The sequence below is a fragment of the Cryptomeria japonica genome, chromosome 1 (assembly GCF_030272615.1).
Source record: "Cryptomeria japonica chromosome 1, Sugi_1.0, whole genome shotgun sequence".
NCBI classification, from domain to species: Eukaryota; Viridiplantae; Streptophyta; class Pinopsida; order Cupressales; family Cupressaceae; genus Cryptomeria; species Cryptomeria japonica.
This window is the reverse complement of record NC_081405.1, coordinates 659,682,211-659,703,522: the sequence shown is the minus strand read 5'-3', so window position 1 is coordinate 659,703,522 and position 21,312 is coordinate 659,682,211. Positions and strand designations below refer to the sequence as shown.

Below are 21,312 nucleotides of genomic sequence, written 5' to 3'. Positions count from 1 at the left end.
CCATGAGTCATCTGTAAGTGAAAAATATCTCCATTTCTGAATAGGGAAAGAAACCCCCACAAAAAGGCTTCAAACTCTGCATGAATGTGTGAAATCAGGTGTAAATGAAAGATCCCTGATAGATCTTTGCTGTTAACCTGCTGTAATTTTTTATTTTTAATTTTGTTTTCCTGTTTATTTAAGTTTTTCTTACAGAACTAGACAGAAGTGCAGAAAGGGTTGTTTGTTTTTGTGTTTTTGATTGTTTTATAGCATAGGAAGGAATAGATAACAGCAAATATGAAGCAATACTGAAATAAATGAGGTATACAGCAAAAGTCAGAATTATTGCAAATCGTACCAGGCAGATTTGTCTGAATTAAAAAGCCAAACAATGAATCCAATGTATTTCCCAAGCTCTCATACAAATTCGAAGTCAAACTGGAAGATGAAGAATGTTCTCCAACCCCACATACATTGGAAGTCAATACAAGCAATACCCTATACACCACGTGGTGTATTTGCTGCAAATGGCATTCCTCCAGCTGCAATGAACCACGTCTCCACTGGAAAGATGGTAGGCTACACTGAAACCCTACTAAGAATTGATGCCTCTGTCCTTAATCACCACGCACAATGCCTTATAAGTCCGGTGCCAAAGATTGCTGAGGGCTACGTCCCAGCCAATCCTAATCCTGGGGTTTGCGTCCCAGTCTAGAAATCGCTCTCCAGAGCAAATTCATACAAGTTGTCAAATATGCAAAAGATAATCATAGAATGAAGCTCCTATCCCCTTATAACCCCTCTCAATTGCAAATCGAACCCTAATTGTCTCCAAGTGGCGTGGTCTAGTGGAAATGTTATAATTTCTTATTTTAAAGTGGTCATGTTACTAGAAAATGACCTTTTTCCCCATAGACAGAAATCCGCTCACTGAATTGCCCTGAGACCAAAGAGAAAGAAAAAAAGAATTTCAAGATCTTTCCAACGAGCTATCACACAATAGGATGCGCATCCAGATGAGGCCAAAAATCCCCTTATTACTCCAAAATGGCTAACAACTTAGCCTTATTTAATTATTAAACGCTAACTTAGGAAATATTAAAAATATAACCCAAATAGCCACAAAATGCCCAACTGACATTACAAACCCTAAAATCATCCTGTCACCTGTCTGTGACTGAAGTCGGAAATCAAGGATTCACTGGTAGTCTCATCCCTAAAATCTAGGGATGCTCCTAAAATTTAGGAAACAAGCCCAATCTCTCTGAAACTAAACCCAAAGAGGCATCTCATGGAGACCCAACCTTGGGCATGATCAAACCTCCTAAAAAGTAGGAACTGCCTCCTAAAAACAAGGAATGTCTCCCAACTGATCAATAACTGCTAGAACACCAAGTCTCCAACACTGAATAACCAAACCGGGTCTCTGTCCAACCCTGTCAACCTACAAGACCCCATAATAAGCTGACTCACATGTCTCTGCTAGACTGAGCTAGAGTGGGGACATGACAGTAAACTCTTGGTCAACTGAAGGTTGACCCATGAAATACTCAAAATCATGCTCTAACTGCAAATAGACTGGCCCAAACTCATGAATAATTGCATCCCAAGCCTGAATTCGACCCCCAAATTCATGTGACAACTTCACCTATCTACGGTTCAATATCTTCCTTAAGACACAATTTTAATAAATATCAATTGGATTTATAAACCATCCAATTAAATATTCATTTTTTACATTTTCAAGTCTATGTGGAAGAAAGTATTGAATCCTAAGTTTAAAAGATGCAAAAAATTATAATTTCCTTTAAGAGTATATTGTTAGGAAATTTTTTTATTTTTTATGCAAAAGTAATTAATTTAAATATTTATTAATTATAAAAATGTTGTTAAATAATAACAGTTTTATTTCAACATTGATATAATCACTAAATATTTAGATTAATTGTTCATCTTTTAAACTATGAAGTTTACAAAACTTAAGGGTTTTAGAGCCTCCCCACGGCTAGGCAAAGTTTATTGTTAAAGATGTAAGTGGGAGTTTATAAAAACTTCGACCACCATGCATTTAATCTCCTTGTTTTAAAAAATGCGATCCCATTACATAGGAAAAAGAAAGATGAAAGGGGGGAATAAAGAGATGAAAACCCTAAAATGATATTCATTTTTGCAATGCAAGTTTTCATTTTCACGGCAGAAGAAAATCTCGCAAAGTTGCTAGGGTTTCAGACTTTGGATGAATAAAATGTGAACTCCTCCTCCACTGGCAGCCATCAGCGACTTGACTGGAACAGGTCTACTCCATGCGTTTAAATTACATGGTTTTCTTTGAAACTGCAGCATCACTCCATCTGAAAAGAATGAAAGGTATTTTCGAATTTGTTCTTTGCTAAAAAGATCATTCGAAAACTCTGCATTTTTAAATGAAATTCTGTAACTCGACATTTGTGTGTTTGGTGCGAGCTCTGATAGTGGGGTTTTCACGTTTTTTAGGAAAAGAAATCTATGAACTTCTCTTTTGCTTGGTATGCACCTTGATAGTGGAATTTCGTTTGTTATTTCTGCACTTCATACTGAATTTGTGGGTTTTTCCTTGCATTTTCTGAAACTTGGCAACTGTAACTGAAAGAAACCGTGCACTTTTAAACGAAACCCTCTCTGTTATTTCCGCATGAAATGTACACAAATCTTCATAGCACAAAATGTAAATGGTTTTCTATTATTTCTGCATTGTTCTGAAAAGAATTCTATAAATCCATATTCTCGGTTCTCTGCATTTTTGTGTTTTTTTCTGAGAATTCGTTTCCTGTTCTTTTAAAAGGAATTTTGGGGTTTTTAAACAGCTTGCATTTCAGTCTTAAAGGAAAAATGCCTTGTCGCTTTGTAAGATCTTATCTTTAGTTTCAAAGGAAGAAACCTCTGCATTTTATAAAACCCTCTCTGTTATTTCCTGTTCTCTTTTGAAAATGAAATTCTACAAAATTTTCATTTTCTGGGTTATCTGTAAAAAGGATGGAATATCTGCAATTTTTCCCGGGTTCTCTTTTTATTTTGAAAACAGCATAAATATTAATTTTTTCTCCATTGCATCACTTCCTCCACTAATCCTTTTCCTCTTTTCCCTAAGAGCATATGAAGCTGCTGATTTCAGACTTTAGGCCTAACACCATAAGTAGAGAAATAAATCCATTCACTTATCTTAAACATCCATCCATAGGATGCTTGTTTCCTTCAATCAAGAATCCTCCATTCATAATCTGATTTTCATGTTCCCTTTCTCTACTGCAGCAGTTGTCATAGTACTTTTTTTTTTTTTATTACCCTTTTCAATTTTTTAAAATGCTTGGCAAATCCCTTCAGACTCCAAAAACTCGGGCTCTCTTTTTCCCCTCTAGATCTGCCTTCATCTTCATGGCTGCCCATTCAATGACTTATGCTTCCTGTGTATCCCTGCAAATATCCTCTGAACAATCAGATAGTTTTCATGAGCTGGGCTCAACCCTTGTGGGAGCCTCATTTAACCCCACTCATAATAAACCCTCTAAAATTTGCAATTCTTTACCTGTCTCTGCACATAAAACAAACAGTTAAAAAACACTAATTCTTCGAGGAATGAAGGTGAACTTTTCTTTTTTTTGTCTTCCAAGATGTTTATTTTTCTGTGTCGAGGGCAGCTTGATTAATGATGCAAGTGTATAGGTAAGATAAGCAGATATCTAGTCATTGCTTAGATCTTTTGATCTAACCCACTTTACCTTTTTTTGATTTTTTTAGGACAAGGAGGAAACTGGAGGGATACGGATGCAGACTTACAACATCGAGAGCAGATTTACACCAAGCAGATTTACACCAGCCATATACCCCCAGGCAATGGCTGGTTTCTTTCTTGTTTTATCTATGCATTTGCTTTATTATTTCAGTTTTCTCCTTTGCATAGGAAAGTAAGGATTACTCTCATGGTCTTGTGTGAGAGAGAATTTATTTTAGATTACTTCTCGTAATCATTTCCTCCTTTCTGTAGATTACTTCTCGTAATCATTTCAACTATATAAAATATAATGCATTTAATGACAATTGAAAGATTAAAATTATGTGACTTTAATCTTTGCCTAGGTACTAAAATTTTCCATTGAATTGTAAATATAATGAAAATTTCAGTAACAAGTGTCTTTAAGCTTAATTCAATAATGGGTGTATGAAACAAGTTTTAAATCGTTAAAAATCTCTAAATTTCAAGGGTTTTCTTATTTTGCCGAGTTGTTGCCGAGTCATTGCCGAGTCCGAGCCGAGTCACGAGTCAAGTCAGCCTTGCCGAGTCAGAGCCGAGTCCGAGTTTGGGAACTTTGCTTCTCATGCATCATTGATTAAGTTTATTTTACAATTTTTTTAATGTGCTGAATTTTTCACCGAGCCTCAAGTCAAGTCAAAATCTAGGCTTACCAAGTTTTTTGGAGTTCAAGTTTTTTAACTATGCTTTGTGAGTCTTTGTGCTATAACCCACAGGGAGGATTTGTTGTGTAAGTAAAGACACATAGTTATAATAATGATGACTGTTATTGTAGAAGTATACCATCATAATAATGTATGTTGTGAAAGTTTAAAGTAATTATTGACAGCATCATCCTACTAAATAAAGCACAAGTGATTTAAAAGAGATATATACTATTTGCGGAAAAACTCTCAAATTTTATTAACAGCAACCTATATGCTTAGAATATGCACCAAAAAGATATAGGAAATAGTAGTACAATGAGATCATAATTCAACATATTAAATAATAATTCACTAGTGTATTAGCATCCTAGAATTCTAACAATGTGGAAATAAGGAAATTAAATTTGGTGTACTGTCAAAAATCAAGATTCGTCTGCAATGGCAGGGAGTGAGTTAAAGAGAGTACCGGTAGGACATGAATTACTTTTCTGACAAAAGAACTCTTTGCCCAGATAGCTGAAAGGTGATATTTGTCCTGTTTCACAATATGAAGCGTTATATTAATAGAATGCATACAGTATTTGGTTGTAATTAAACATCTAGAACAAACAATTCCTATCAATACGGTAAGTGAATAAATCTTAACACCAAATTTCCAATTTGTGTATCATTCCAAACAAAAAACAGTTTTTTTAAGGATGTCTTTATGAAGAATTAAAAGCTATAGTTTAAAGGTTATATAGATGGTATTAAGAATATAAAAAGATTATACTCTTCTTGTATTGTATAGCTATGCTAGAATCCCAAAAGAAAATTGGAGATCATATCTCACCACATTTCAAATATAATATGCTTCAAATCTATGCGTGAGTGCACAGTGCACTATGCATAGCTTGAAAATTTGCTCAGACAAGGATGTTGTTTTCTTAGATCTCCTAGTGCTTTTCGCATAAGTAATTGAGCGCAACATGTTATTGGACACTAAAATATAATTTCTCAGCTTTGTTTCAGGTTATAACGTGTATTCTCAAAGTCGGGCACAACGTAAGTTTTGTGTCCAAAGATGCATTAAATCATTTGCATTTTTTATTCAAGCCTCTCATTTTCTGCTGTAAAAAAGGATGAATTCAATTTACCAGAGAAGGGCAAGGCCTGTCTTCATAACCAAGTTGAAGGGGAATTCGGAGATATCCATCTGGAGCTGTGAAACTAGTGAACCAAACTTGACTAGACATTCTGCTCCTTGCTTCATTAAGCTGATCAAGCACTTCCAATTTCCCATATCTCTTTGTTGTTTCTTTTTGGCCACTTACATTTTCTTGCTTCACTGTAATGGGGAAACAACTTGGGTCGAGGATATTAGCAGTATTGAGTTGAACAAAAAGTCGCTTTTCCAAAACAATAAATAAGAACAAGTATTAGAAAGAGGCCATGAAACTTGGATTACAAAAATGTAGTAGTCATAAAAGTAAGGTAGGGGTTATGAATTTCACCTGATATATTGATTGCAATTTGGATAGACATGAAGAATTTGTGGACGAATAATTACCTTTGCAAGCCTCCTTTGTTGTCTGCCATATCAGAAATGCCATATTAAATATTTTCTGGAACAATAAATGGTTGAAATATCTAGTACACATTTACCCAAAAGGTCCATTTCAAACTAGTATTCATGTTGTGCCACAAAGCTGCCTTGTAACTAGCATATGTGCATGAAGAATGCATAAATTGGATTCAATATTTAAGCTTTTGATTTCATGTATAGAAACCTCATATGTTTCATCTGATATGAGGGCCATTCCATGTGCAAAGGGCACTTGTGCCAAATCAAATTTGTCATCTGTCTTCCCATTACCAACCAGATAGCCCTGAAAGCTAGCAATTCAAGATATCATTTTATGAGACCATCTAATCCTCTAAAAATGGTAATTCAACAAAAAGAGTTGGTTCATTGCCAAAAAAACAAATTGGAGGTACAGAATAAAAGAAATTTGGTTTTCTCTTATTAGTTCAGTTGAATAATTTGACCTTCATATTTAGGACTGGTTTTGCACCTGCTTCGATACCTATCATAGGGAAAGGAAATACATGGTAAATAGCAAGCATGGAAATATTAAACAAAAAAAAATGCAACAACTTCCCTCTTACTGAATAAAGTTATGTTAGCAACATATAGAATGTTATACACAACTGATAGACCATTTAGAATTGTATATTTCTCTAAAATACAACATTGATCGGACATTCCAAACAAGAATTTCATATTTTTGTACTGCTTTAAATCTTTTGCAAGTAAATTCATGTAGGCTTTTCCTTGCTAAATTATTTTTTGAAGTAATAACAAAATTATCTCTTTGATATTGTAATTGAATTTTGTACCGTATCTGCTAAACTTAAAATATATAAATAAATTTTCCTGTTTAATGATTCGTATAACAACCTAAATATTGGAGGAATGTATGAGGAATTAAAGGTAGGAGATCAAATGTGAGAAGCATTCAAGCTGGAGGGCATGCTAGAGGATAAGTGTTCAAGCTAGAGGAGTACGTGTACTATCCTTGATTACGGATCTTCAATATTTCAATTTGATTTCACTCCATGAGATACCAATTATTATATCTTATTTCAAATTAGTTTTGTCCTAAGAAATAATAAGCTTAACAAAATATGCAAAAATGAAATCTAAACCATCGCAAACGAACAACAATCCACAATAATTATTTATTCCTCTCTGTCACATCACCACATCAAGGCCCGTTTGACTACATATTGAATAGCTAAAATATTAATAGAAATAAAATAATGAAACTAAATGAGCAGGAGGGAAGATGGAATCATTGTCCAGCATTAAGGATAGGCGACCAAGGACGTAGGGCATTGACTAAGGCAATAACCTCCATTGAAGAGTTGAGGGGGCATGGATCAAAAGAAGGGCATCAAGGCCATTAAGAGGGCATGGCATCCCTTCCGTTGGACAAAAAATATTGCAGGTTGTATAAAAAATTTCACGTTGGGTTAAGACGTGAGCAAGGAACCCCCTTAAAAAAATGTAATTTTTCAAGCAGTTTTATAGGCATAAAAAAACCTTAGAAATGTGAGGATTAGGGAAGAGGCCCTTTTAGGGAATTTGAAGGCAGTAAGAATGCATGAAAAGGGTGTGGAAAGGAAGGATAGAGGTGTAGAAAACCAAACTTCACGACCTTGAGAACATCCTCCTTGATTGGGTAGAAGTAAGGGTGTAGGAATAGGTTATGGACTTCCATCAAAGCATAAAGGATAGCAGAATTTTAGTAGGAGAATTAGTTGCACAGGTGATTCAGCAAAGTTTAGGAGCCAATAACTTCTACCATAGCATCTTAGGTATGGTTGAATAATCTTAGATATACTTAACCATTCTTTTGTAATAAATGTGGCAATCTACATAATATGTAATGCGTTGATTGGGAATTAAGCCAATGAAGTTACTGTTGTCATTTTTATGACATCCTTGGTCCATTAGTGAGAATCAATCAGAGATATGTTCCATGGACTAGCGCTGCCCTAGTTGATCAAGGACAAGGCCAGTGGTCATGAAATGTTAAATGTTGTCTTGTCAGGTGCTAGGTTCCAAACCTTTTCCTTCAAGACCTCGGAATTCCAGGAATCCCCAGTTTCCAAGCCTTTTCCTTCATGACCTCGGAATCCCAGAACCCCCAGGTTCCAAGCCTTTCTCTTCCTTGAATCTGGAATCTTGGATCCCCCAAGTTCCAAGCCTTTCTCTTCCTTGAACCCGGAATCTTGGAATCTCGGAATTCCTAGTTCTCAAGCCTTTCTCTTCTTGGAATCCCGGAATTCCCAGTTCTTAGGCCTTTCTCTTCCTTGAACTCGGAATTTCCAGTTCTCAAGCCTTTCTCTTCCTTTAACATGGAATCTCAGAATTCCTAGTTCTCAAGCCCTTTTCCTTCCTTGAACCTGGAAGCCCAGAATCCCAAAATTCCCAGTTCTCTTTTCCTTCCTTGAACCTGGAATCTCGGAATCCCAAAATTCCTAGTTCTCAAGCCTTTTTCCTTCCTTGAACCCGGAATCCCAAAATTTCAGTGTTCCAGTTTCTTCTCCCCTTGTAGCAGGGCTGGACGTTCGACCTCCAGTGACATCTACACTTCCAAATGGCATGATCAACACTCAAGGCTTTTAATGCTCCACCAACTCCTGCGACTTGTCTACTTTCATTCGTGGAGCTACAAGGGCGCATTTAATGATTTGTGCAGGGTTGCCATCAAGTGGAGTACAGGGCCATGCTTATTTATGGTTACTTGATGGCCTTCATGTTAGGCTTGCATGCTCTGACTTTGGAGTGTCAGGCAATCCACCTTCTAAAAGTACTTTTCTTCTTGGGATTGCCTTCTCAGGGTATGACCAGGTTGCTTGCATGCAACCATGTTAGGTTTGTGCACTTCCCTGCCTTCCCTCTCTAACTTTCCTCTGTGCATGCTAGGGTCAAGGTTTCCTCTTTGCGACCAGTTTGCTATATATAGGTTGTGTTAAGCCTCATTCTAAAGGGTTCTCTCCCTGCTGATTTGAGCTACTCTTTTCTCTTTCACTTCTCTTGAAGATTTGTATATTTTCTTGCATTTCTGCAACTATAAGTTTGTCTATTGGCCTAAGAATGAATTGAAATTATCATTCTTGCCTTCCTTCAACTTATGCATGTTGTGTATGTTTTCTTACCTTCATTGTAAGGGTATGTTTTGTGGCTTTCTTTCACATATATGTTGTGTTAAATTGTTTCTGGGTGTGACTTGTGGGAAACTGTTACATCCCTCTTGTGCCCTAGTTGATTTGTGCAGTATTTACGTCCTAATAGATGTTAACCCTAGTGCATTTTGATATACTCGTATGATGTATAATGTGCCTAGTTTTATGCTTTAAATGATGTATTTGTTTAGATGATTATACATATGTGAATAATGATAATTATGTTTTCTATGCAAAATTGATGTACTTTGATTTAGTAAATTGAGGAATTTCAGTTAGCAATATGATATCATGTTTCACTTTTATCACGATTTATTAATTGTCAGAACTAGACAAGATTTGATCTAACCGATTTCCGTGGGCCAAGCATATGCAGGAGACCATCGTCCTCCACAAAAGGAGAGAAAGTATCATCAGGTCGGGAGGTGAAAAGATGGAAGAACTCTATGCCGTTTGAAAACCCTAGCCTAAGCCATGTAAACCTAGGTTGATCTTGTCGGACCTTGATTAGCCAGTGCGTTAGGTAACCTGGTAGGTCAGTGCATAGAATCTAAGGCTTGCCGCTTCTAGAAATAATTATTAATTATTAATATTAATAAATTATTTCATTAATTATTAATTAAGTTGACTGGATTAATATTACTTTTATTATTTAAATAAATATGTTTATGTATATGTATATATACGTAACTTATATATCCTATACGAGTACCTGGGTACGGTAGCACTTATACCTGATCGTATATGCACTACTGCAGTCAGGTATTCGTAGGGAGTATAGGTCGTGTATATATATAAATATAAATAAATATGTATTATTAAATTTAATTATAATTGTCTGGCACATTTTATTTTAATTAAATAAATTATTTTATTTGCCAACTTTAATTGGCAACTCAATAATTAAGTAGATGTAATTATTTTCTTTCATAGTGTTGAAGGAAATAAGACTTAAATAAAACTTTTTAAATCTTATTAATGTTAGCCCATTACATAATTATTATTTAATGAGCAAGCCTTAATATTTTATCAGGCTAGTTGGAAGTTAATAAGAGCAAAAATAATAATGTAATGTAAAACCATGTATATCGCCATCCTTCATTCTTGAGTTATCGGGCATTGAAGGAAATGAAGCAAATAGGTTAAAGACATTACGCATCATTATATATCAATATGGAAAGATATTTTTGCATTTTTATTTTTGGAGGGCTTTTGATGAAAGCGAAATGCAGTCACGGGAAACTTAAGCAGGCCTGCGTGACTCATTGGGCAGTATGGAAAATCCTGCCTGGTATTAGGGCGTGGGATTGAGACTACTTTGGGACATAAAACCAAAAGGATAAGAGAGGGATATGATATTTTACGTCTGGCTTTTGGAAAACGGCAGAGGGTGAAGGTTGTTGTGCGTTTTTCTGCCATTATCAACACTGTTGTTTCATACTTCTGAGGGTCTTCGACTAGGCTACATCTTTCCTTAGGTCATTCTATCTCCCAGACCTGTGATTTCCTCTTCCTCTTACAATTATTTGGTTTCTCAAATAGAAATTAGAAGGAAGAAATGCATATATGCATTTGTGGTTGTAAAATACTGAAAGTCTGAAAATATTCATGAAATTCTTATGAGTTGGAAACCCTTATGTATTTAATGAAACATAATGTTGTTATTTCAGTTCTTAACTAATAACATTCAGCTGGAGATTAATCTTTGAAATTTTCGAGTAGGGTTTTAGGTAGTTTGTAAAAGAAACTTGAAAGAAGGTATATCTGCATATATATTTGTGTATATAAATGGAAATATATACACAAATATGTGTGCAGGGATGCTTGCAGGCCTGAGCTTTGCTATTTGTCCTTTTTAAACATGTTTAAGAAGAGAGAACAAGAATTTATGAATCTATACCTCGGTTGAAGAGGGATTAACTCTTGGTTAAAAGAAATCACATGTCTATTTCCTGCAGCACATCTATATTTAAACAGTTTTGTTCACTGTTTGGAACATTAAGAATGATAGGAGCAAAGGTCTTTATTTCTTATTGTATAACTGTGAAGGGCAAGACATCTCTAATGTGTTAATTCTACTATTACCTTCCTAGACTAGGAAGTTAAACCTTCAGTAGTCTCGTTAAAAGCAATTGTAACCAAACAACAAAAACAATAGGTCTATTATTTAGATACATTTGTAAACACCAGTTAAACTACAGTCTGGAGTAAAATTTTACCCACAGAATCTTTGCTACTTATAAAAATTTAAGTCAGGGTAACACAAGGAAAAGGCCATTGTTAATGTATAACTGAAGTAAACTAAGCCTTAAACCTTAGACATCAATAATACTCATTGTGTCTGCAAAGGTGCGGATACAGGTACACATATGTACCATACTTGGGCATATACTGACAAGTATGTACCAGTGTGTTAATAACTAGTAATACTTGCCATATACGCAAAGGTAATTGTACTCACGTGTCCTTGTATACGTATCTTGGCATACACTGGTAAGTATATTCCGACATAGCGATACAGATTTGTATCATTCCAAGGAAGAGAGTTCTTTTCCGAGTCAACCTAAAGAAGATTTTGACCTCTAACCAAGCTTCCAGAATTTCTTAAACTAAGAGGATAAGTCAGCACTTAGATAATTTTATTTTATTAAAAGCAACCTCTCTAATGATAGGAAATTTATCTGTACCTTAGCCTAGGAAGGCAATGGGTGGAAGAGCACAATTGTACATGATGCAGTAGCATCATCATCGGGAGGTTACTCCCAAGTGACCAAACAACAAAGACATGTCCGACAGGTTAAAATCCATACTTAGGATTTGAGCATACAATTGGCGACTCCTATGCCCTATTTCCTTAGCCAGGGGTTCAGTTGAAACCTGTTGAAAACATAGTAGTTGTGTGAGGAAGAAATGATTGATAACACTTGAAATACTTATATTATAACTATTGAATGTTAATCCCAAGATGGTCTTTAGACTTACTTTCGAGTTCCGCTGAACTCCTTAACCTGGACTTTGCCGAGAGGGGTGAGATCATTGACAGTGCGAAAACTTGTGCTTACAATGTAAAACCTTGGCCAAGGTGGTGCTGCGTAATGCATGCACTAGTCTGATCTTTAGCACCAGATACAACCTTAGTCAGAGTGTCATACTAGTAGGGAGTTACCCTAAGTGTATGACCGACTAAGTGTGTAGGTCCTAACACCAAGTCTCAGATGGCATTGAGTTCTCGTATTCCTTTACCTCCATGTGAAGGGCCGGGCCAGTCCAGAAGGATATGGCACGGGGACTAGATAGTCCGTGGTTGGGCGGAAAAGCGCCCTAATGATACTTTCCCTCCCCACCAGTATCATGACAGTGTTTGAAGTTCAGAATTTAGCATCAGTTGAAAAGTACTCTCTAAACCCTATCTCTCTTTCATTTCATGCAAGTTAATTAGTTCTTAATATTGCAAGTATGCTTAATTTTTAGTTCAATGTACTTAATCTTCAGTTATTGTTCTTCGTGTTCCTATTTTGAATAATAAAAAAATATATATCCATCTTGCTATGCTTATGTTAATGGCTATTCTTTTGCAACGGTTAGATTATTTGAATTTAAATTTCTTTCAAAATTCTCAGCATGTTACAGAAACCTTCTCCCCTTCTAACATTCAACAAATTCTAACCTCCATACATGCATTTCGGGTCATTCATGCAACTGAAGTTTATGCATCTGCTGAGTATTTCGATTGTTTCTTTGTGTCAAATCAATTTATTCTTGCAGCGCATCTTTTCCAAGTATTTGATAGAGACTTATTAACCATTCTATCATATCGGCTAACCTAACAATAAACTTATCGCTGCTTTAAAACATTATTCTATCACTTGTTAATTCTCATTCCCATCCAATGTGGCAATGTTCATGATCGCTGGATATGTATTAGTCATGTTCTTTATTATTCTTTGCTTTTGATATGAATTGCTTTCAAACTTGTGCATGTTGCAATTGCGCACTATTAACCATAGTCGAGAAACTCTATTTGTTCCTTAAAATTGGTGAGGTCGATAATCACCACTTCATACGTATATTTATTTGAAATAACATCTCAAACTCATCGGAAGTGCCTTTCAAATCAAAGGGAAGAGATAATTTTGACAGATATGCCAAGTACAGAGGAAGTCATTTCATCTTTTGCTACTCTCGGAACTTTTTGCCAAAATTAATAATCTCCTCTCAAAGGGTTATATAATACTTGAGTCCAAAATAAGATTTTACTTTGATATTCTAGCCATATGATCAATCAGAAAACTCATCATGTCTGAGCATTTCTTTCGACTCAGCTTGGTAACCTGGTGATTAATTTTATAATAATATCCTATATGAGTAGCCATTACAAACTCTATTGAAAGGATTGCATAAATACTTGACCTGATGTCTGAAGCTCGTGTCAACACTCTTACTACTCCAGCGAACATAAAGAGATGTCATGTTTTGAGCATTTCTTTCGACTTAGATCAACTGGCCAGCACATGTACCCTTGCTGTATCAAGACATCGCTGCTCATTATCCGATTTAATTGTTGTTCTCCTTGGTAGACATTGACTACTTACAAATTATTGCTGCCATGGGTATCATCTTCTCAGTTACCATAGAAATGGATTTGAACGATATGTGAATGTTTATTTGTCTCTTTGTTCAAGAAATCGGCCACTATATTTTCATTTCCTTTTGTCTTCAACAGATCGCTGGTCATTCTCTTATCCACATCCTCCTCTATACTTCACACTAATGAGTATGAGAACGACGCAACCCAATCTGTGAGTGTCAAGCAAGGATGGCAAGTCTATTTACTGCGGTGACAAACTGATACAGCAATGTTAAAATACTCCAGTATCTTTAATTAAGTCGTTATTCTTTTCATTTATGTGTATTTCCTTAGTGAATCGACCTTTATTATGAAGTTGCCATAATTATTTTCTCAGATTTGTCTTTATCTCCTTTACAATTAAATACTGCAGTGCTACTTTTTATCTCACATATACTCAAAAAAAATGATTTCACACATACCTTCCATGTAAATGTCTTCTTTTTCATAAAGTATTCTTGAGTCATAAGTATGGGATCAACCACAAGACCAATGATTGTCTAAATCTTTAATTTAGACAATACAATCAACTTTTTCAATCATGATAATAGTTGAACATAATAAGAGCATTTATCTTGATAGTAATGACCAGAATAGAGGCACCAATGATAACTTTTTCTTCACTTCTTTCAATCTTGTAAACCTTCTCTTTAATTTCTTTGACATCAATGACAATGAAATCCAATTATCTACATAACCTTGACATCAATGACAACATTTCCAACAACTGCAAGGGATTAGTTGGCATTCACTTGGTTCATGGAGGTGACGTTGCCAAGGACCACCCTTGATATGATATAGTAATAGTCAACAAATTGTCACTGGATCATGCCAATGGCATATGCTTAGATGGCACTCACCTAGTTCATGGAGGTGAAGGATTGCTAGGGGCTATCTAGGATTTGATACAATAATGGTTACTTGGGTATTTACCTTACCATGTAGGTAACAATAACCAGAGATTACCATTGTATTGAAGGATTTCACTGGCATTACTTATAGCACAAGGAGAGCGATACCAAGTGTTTCTCGAAATTGTGAAAAAGATAGGTAACAATATCACTAAGGTCACCAAGTGGCATATGTTGGAAGCTACTTCTTCCTAGGTAGATAGACTTGTTGCCAATGGCCTATAGGCAATTGGAGTTGGTATGCAACAAGATAGGTTGGTTCACTACTTGTGGAAATCCTTGGGATTGAGGATCAAATGGCATACTTGACCCTGTTGGGTTGAGGACGAACCCATGGTGTAGTATGGGATACACTGAATCCAATTCCTAATTGTCATTGGTGTAGAAGACTGGGGAAAAGAATGGGACTCATGATGTAGTGATCAATGCACTGATATTCCTTTTCTATTTGGAATGCATTGTACACAGGTGTTAGTTAGCCATTGTGGATGAGTATTGTCTTTGTGATGCCTATATGAGCCAGTCACTATTGTCTTTGTGATTCTTATATAAGCCAATCACTATTATCTTTATGATGCTTGTATGAGTCAATCACTATGTATTCGTGATGTATATTGGAGCTACTCATTTGTATGTGATGTATGCTAGATCTAGTAAGCTTGTGTGCGTAAGATGTGTATGAGTTAGTCCCTTGTGTATACGTGATGTAAGTTCAAGACAGTCACTATGTGTGTGATCTAAGATATGACCCCCATGTATATGTGTAAGTTTGTACACTAATGATTAGTGATGTTGGGTATGCTATGTAACCAACATCCAATGGCAATGATTATTTCTACATTGTAATGGGACTAATCCAATAGATTCACTTAATTAATAATTAGAATTTAAAGAGAGATCAGAGATCTCATACGAGAGAAGAGAATGAATTCCTGATAAGATTTGAGTGCGAATTGTGAAGACTCTAATTCCCCATAAGAGGATATGTATGTAGGGTCATTAGGAATGAACCCTCAAGGCTTAGGTTTGGGTCTAGGGATGACCTTGATTATGGGAGCTTAACAATTTTGAGTGTAAGCATACACATAGCGATGTTTATTTGTTGACACTATGGTGAATTGAGAAGTTTTTAAATCAGCATTTCTAATTTAGATAGAAGATTCTTGGTTGCTTAGTGGGTAGTTGTGAATTTAAAAAAATTGTAGTGCTCAAGGGGTAGACTTTACAGTCTTATTATAGAGGATGAATACACTCGCAATCAATTCAATTTTTGAAGCAATAACAATGGTATTATTATGAAAAGTAAAAAAAAAATCACAGCAATGGGGGTTGCCATAGGAGACACCAACAAATTACAATATCTAGGGGCTAAGAACTAACTCAAACGTTCGAGCATTGACAAGAGCCACCCAAACAACGAAGCAATGAAGCTTAGATACAATCTCTAAGTGGAGTTTCTTAGTGCTAGATAGGGGTTTTCATCCACTATTCAGCTGTGGGGATGAAGGGGTTTTTGTTCTCCGGTCTCCAATGACAAACAAACAATATGTATAATCTATTCAAGGAATGATATCATAAAAAATAGTTAATTGCGTTGAACTTTGATTTAGGTTTAAATAGGCAATTGAGCATTCACTTTTCCTCCAAAATACAAATTCAAATCTTCTTTTTCTCTTCAAGGAGCTCCATACACACATCCTAAGAAAGAACACTTAAGGAATAAAGCTTGACTACATATATCCAAAAGGCTTTATAATCTGGATGCACATACAATAGGACACACAAAACTATTACAAATTCATTTCCCTAATTTATTTTCCCAAGCCTATGAGAAATGGAAATAAGTTTAAGGAGGATCTAGTAATCTTATGGGTTACTGGATTTGGCCCTAGAACCTGGATGCGGGTTTGGGTCCGCTTCGGGTCCTTGTCCGGTATAGGGTTTGGTGCATTGGAATTCATAAGTTTTTTTTTTCCTATATTAATTCATGCTAGTATATGAAATTTTAGTGAGATTATTTTTTTATTTATAAATTCAATTAAATATTTTTAATAAATTTATTGATTATTATATATTATTATAAAATATAATATAATAGATATTGTTAAATTTTATGATTAGATTAGGTGATTCAATAATTCACACAAATGCACAACTATTACCCTGGGAAAACCTTCCTCTTGAAGGTGAAAAACCCAGCAATTAAATATGACTTTATGAACTCAAATGTGTCAAGAGATTTTTACAAAGAAATTTGCTTCACTCTTGAAGCTATATATATATATATATAAAATGATAGTTCAATATGGAGAATATCTGATCTGCATTAAGGAATAGAAATTCCTTTATTGATGCTCAACCTGCTGTAGATAGTCTTCTATCTGCCATACACTATCAACAAACTCTTAGTGAATCTTCGATCTGCTATCCAATATTCACGTAATGTTTGCTATTCGATATCCATGGATTGTGTGATATTCACGGACTATGTGTTATATGAAATCCACGGGCTAAGTGATCTCCACGGACTATTTGCTGAGTGTTATCTTTGGAGAAGGATGCAAACCTTCATATGTATCCCGATCGAATGAGCCTTCAACCATCGTGACTCCTCCAAAATTCGTCTTCCATTCTAACGTTATAATTTTGCATTGGTTAAGTTAATTACCCACTATTTCCTTAATCATGACTCTTGGAGATTGACGGGATTTATATAACTCGTCATATAAATGAATGATTACATTTAGATTTATGCAAATCATGTTTGTTCTTTTAATCATTTTATATTCAACAATATAATTTCTCCAAGGCCGATAACCAATTAGGCCAATTATTCATGTCGTTAGTCATGAAGGATGTTGACCGAAGCTATTTCATCAATACTCCCTCTTAGCTAGGGAGGAATCCTTCTTGATAACTGAGTCACATAGTGACATTCACCATGGGTACTCTAAGAGAGTAAATATGCACAAGTGCAAGATCATGACATCCACCGTACCTATTCGCAGAGGGTGGATCCACCATGCCTACTCGCAGAGGGTGGATCAAGGGCTGGAACCTCAACCTTCTCTAACAGAGAAGAGTGCACAACAAGGGCTGATACCTCAAACTTCTCTCACAGAGAAGAATGCTCAACAAGGGCTGATACCTCAAACTTCTCTCATAGAGAAGAATGCTCAACAAGGGCTGATACCTCAAACTTCTCTCACAGAGAAGAATGCATAAGAAGGGCTTGCACCTCAAACTTCTCTCTCAGAGAAGAATGCATCATAAAACATATCAGGTAATTACTGATGTTGAGACTCCCTCTCAGCAAGAGCTTCATTTACCACAATTCCAAGCTTGTCTCGAAAATGCACAAATTTCACTTTCGCAAGAGGCTTGGTAAAAATGCCAGCCATTTGTTCCTCAATGCAAATGTATCTCAACTGAACAACATTCCTTTGTACCATATCTCTGATATAGTGGTACTGAATCTCTACATGCTTCATTTTGTCATGAAATACTGGATTGACTGAAAGCTTTACACAACTTTGGTTATCACAATGTATGATGGTAGGCTCCAATGGTTGGCCAAACAAACCTACAAGAAGCTTACGAAGCCACACTGCTTCGCAGGTTGCTACACATGCTGCAATGTATTATGCCTCTGCAGTGCTCAGAGCTACTGAAGACTGCTTCCTACTACACCAAGAAATCATAGCAGATCCCAAGATGAAGCAACAACACAAAGTGCTCTTTCGATCAGTAACACTCCCTACCCAATCAGAATCAGAATATCCTTCAAGAGTCAGATCCATATTGGAAGAGTATTTCAAGCCATATCCAATTGTGCCACGCAAGTATCTCAAGATATGCTTGACTGCAACTAGATGTATCTGTCTAGGTTCACTCATGAACTGACTAAGTGCACTCATTGCATAACAAATATCTAGTCTGGTGTTAACTAGATACATCAGGGACCCAATCAATTGCATGTACATAGTAGGATCCACACGATCTGAACTAGCTGCAGTTTCCCTTAATTTCTTCAAGTTAGTTTCCATGGGTGTAGTCATGCATTTACAATCTGTCATTCCAAATCTCTTCAAGATATCGATGTTGTATTTACCTTGACTTAGGATAATCCCATTGGGCCTCTGCCACATCTCCAACCCTAGAAAGAAGTGCATAAGTCCTAAGTCCTTCATCTCAAATTTTGAAGTCAACTCCTTACATCTATCAATGAGATGATCTTCTTCGATAATAAATAGGTCATCAACATATCACCATTAAATATTTTGAAGTAAAGGTTTGGATCAACATCATTTTTGCAGAAACCCAAACCCACTAAGTATCTATCAATTCTTTCATACCAAGCCCAAGGAGCCTGTTTAAGACCATATAGGGCTTTCTTCAATTTACACACATGAGACTCTTTTCCATGAATCACGAACCCCTCAGGTTGCTCGATGTAGAATTCTTCTTCAATCACGCCATTGAGAAAAGCAGTCTTCACATCCATCTGATGCAACTTCCATCCCTTAGCTACTGCAATAGCAATGATGGTTCTAATAGAAGTATAGTGAGCAATAGGAACAAATGTTTCTTCATAGTCTATTCCTTCTTGTTGGGAGAAACCATGAGCCACAAATCTAGCTTTGTACTTTTCAATGCTGCCATTAGCTGCATGTTTTATCTTGAACATCCACTTGGAAGATACAATAGACTTCCCTTTTGGTCTAGGCACAATATCCCACACATTGTTCTTGAGAATGGATTGATACTCCTCATCCATTGCATCTTTCCAAACTTGTTGATTTGAGGCTTCTTCTACACTAGAAGGTTCAGACTCAATAAGATTACACATTAATGCAACATAACCAAAGAATCTTTGTGGTCTTTTGCTTTCCTTGAATGTGCCTGTAGGAGTAGCAAACTGTTCTGCTTCCTGCATAGTGTTTCATGCCCAAAGAGGTCCCTTTCGAGACACAACAATATCCCTAGGTCCATTAGTGGGATCCAAGGGTTCAATTTGGTCATTACTTTTATCAAGTTCTGTATACTCCCTCTGAATCTCAAGAGTATGATCAACATCCATGTCTTGAGGAGTTTCATCATTTATTTACATGCATGAGCCCTTTGATTTCCTGAATGCAACATCTTCCTCAAATGTGACATCCCTGCTAACCTCTATTTGCTTATGTCCAGGAATGTAAATTCGGTAAGCTTTGGAGGTTTCATTGTAGCCTACAAATATTCCTCTCTTGCCAGAAGGCTCCAAGTTGGTTCTCTTGTCCCTGGGAATATGCATAACACAGGGCAACCAAATATTCTCAGGTGGCTAATATCAGGCTTGATACCTGAAAAGGCTTCTTCAGGAGTCATATTTTGTAGTATCCGATGGGGACATTTATTCTGAACATACACTATTGTTCTAGAGGCTTCTGCCCATAGGAAAATCTGAAGGTCTTGATCATGAATCATAGCTTTTGCGGCTTCAACTATGGATCTGTTCTTCCTTTCAGCAACCCCATTTTGTTGGGGATTGTAAGGAACATAGAACTCCCTTTTGATCCTTGCCTCAATACAGTAATCACAAAAGCTACCCGAGGTGTACTCACCTCCATTATGAGACCTTAAAATTTTAATTTTCTTTCTAGACAAGTTTTCTACAAGAGCTTTAAACTCTTTAAACTTACCTAAGACTTCATCAGACTCTTTAGACCTTAAGAAATAAATCCAAATCTTCCTAGAGTAGTCATCTATAAAAGTTACATAGTACAAACATCCACTTAGGGATGGAGTTGACATTGGACCACATAAATCTGAATGTACAAGATCTAGTATTTCTTTAGACCTACTTTCATTGCTATGAAAAGGACTTTTAACATTTTTACCCATAGCACAACCTTTACAAGTACCATCATTTATATGAATAAGTTTAGGAATACCTTTTACCATCTTTTCCAAAGATGGAAGAGCCCTGAAGTGAAGGTGTCCAAGTCTTCTGTGCCAGAGTTTGCTGCAGCTGGAAGAATCATGAATAAGAGCTTGAACTGGGAGAGTGGAGAGATTGTATAAACTCTCATGTCAATTTCCGGTCACACGAGCAGTCTTGATGTTGGAGTTCTTAGGCCAAGCAAGAACTCTTTAGAAAATGTAATTTGATATCCTTATCCTCCAAGGCTGAAATAGACACAAGGTTCCTCTTGATCCCTGGTACGAACAATACATTACTTAGGTGTAGAGAAACTCCAAATTCAAGTTTTAGAGATGTAGCACCAACTCCTCTTACAACATAGCGAGCATCATCCCCAATAATGACTTGAAGATGTGATTCCTTTTCCACTAGATCAGAAAGGTACTCCCGATGACCGGTGATATGTCAAGAGGCTCCACTATCAATTAACCATGTATCACTGTCTGTAGGAACATTGCTTGATAATGCTGATATGAAAAGAAAACCATTTGAGTTATCTTCATTCTCCTTCTGAGATGAGACTTCATTGAGGTTTGCTCCTTGATGATTAGGTCTTGGCAAACAATCCTTTGCAAAGTGACCAAACTTGTCACACCTAAAGCACTGGATGCGGGAGAGATCTTTCTTCCTCTTCCTAGAATCAGGTACAAAATTTGATTTGA

At 36.1% G+C, this 21,312-nt stretch overlaps 1 protein-coding gene across 1 annotated transcript in view; it reads right to left on the bottom strand.

Moving 5' to 3' along the window:
* LOC131050478 (serine carboxypeptidase 1) overlaps positions 1-21,312 on the bottom strand; it is a 159,869-nt gene that overhangs the window by 90,123 nt on the left and 48,434 nt on the right. Inside the window, exons 6-10 of the mRNA XM_057984671.2 lie at positions 6,445-6,482; positions 6,186-6,284; positions 5,910-5,987; positions 5,553-5,804; positions 4,883-4,951 (exon numbers count right to left, since the gene is read on the bottom strand). Coding sequence (XP_057840654.2) covers positions 4,883-4,951; positions 5,553-5,804; positions 5,910-5,987; positions 6,186-6,284; positions 6,445-6,482 — 536 coding nt within the window. The remainder of the gene's footprint in view (positions 1-4,882; positions 4,952-5,552; positions 5,805-5,909; positions 5,988-6,185; positions 6,285-6,444; positions 6,483-21,312) is intronic.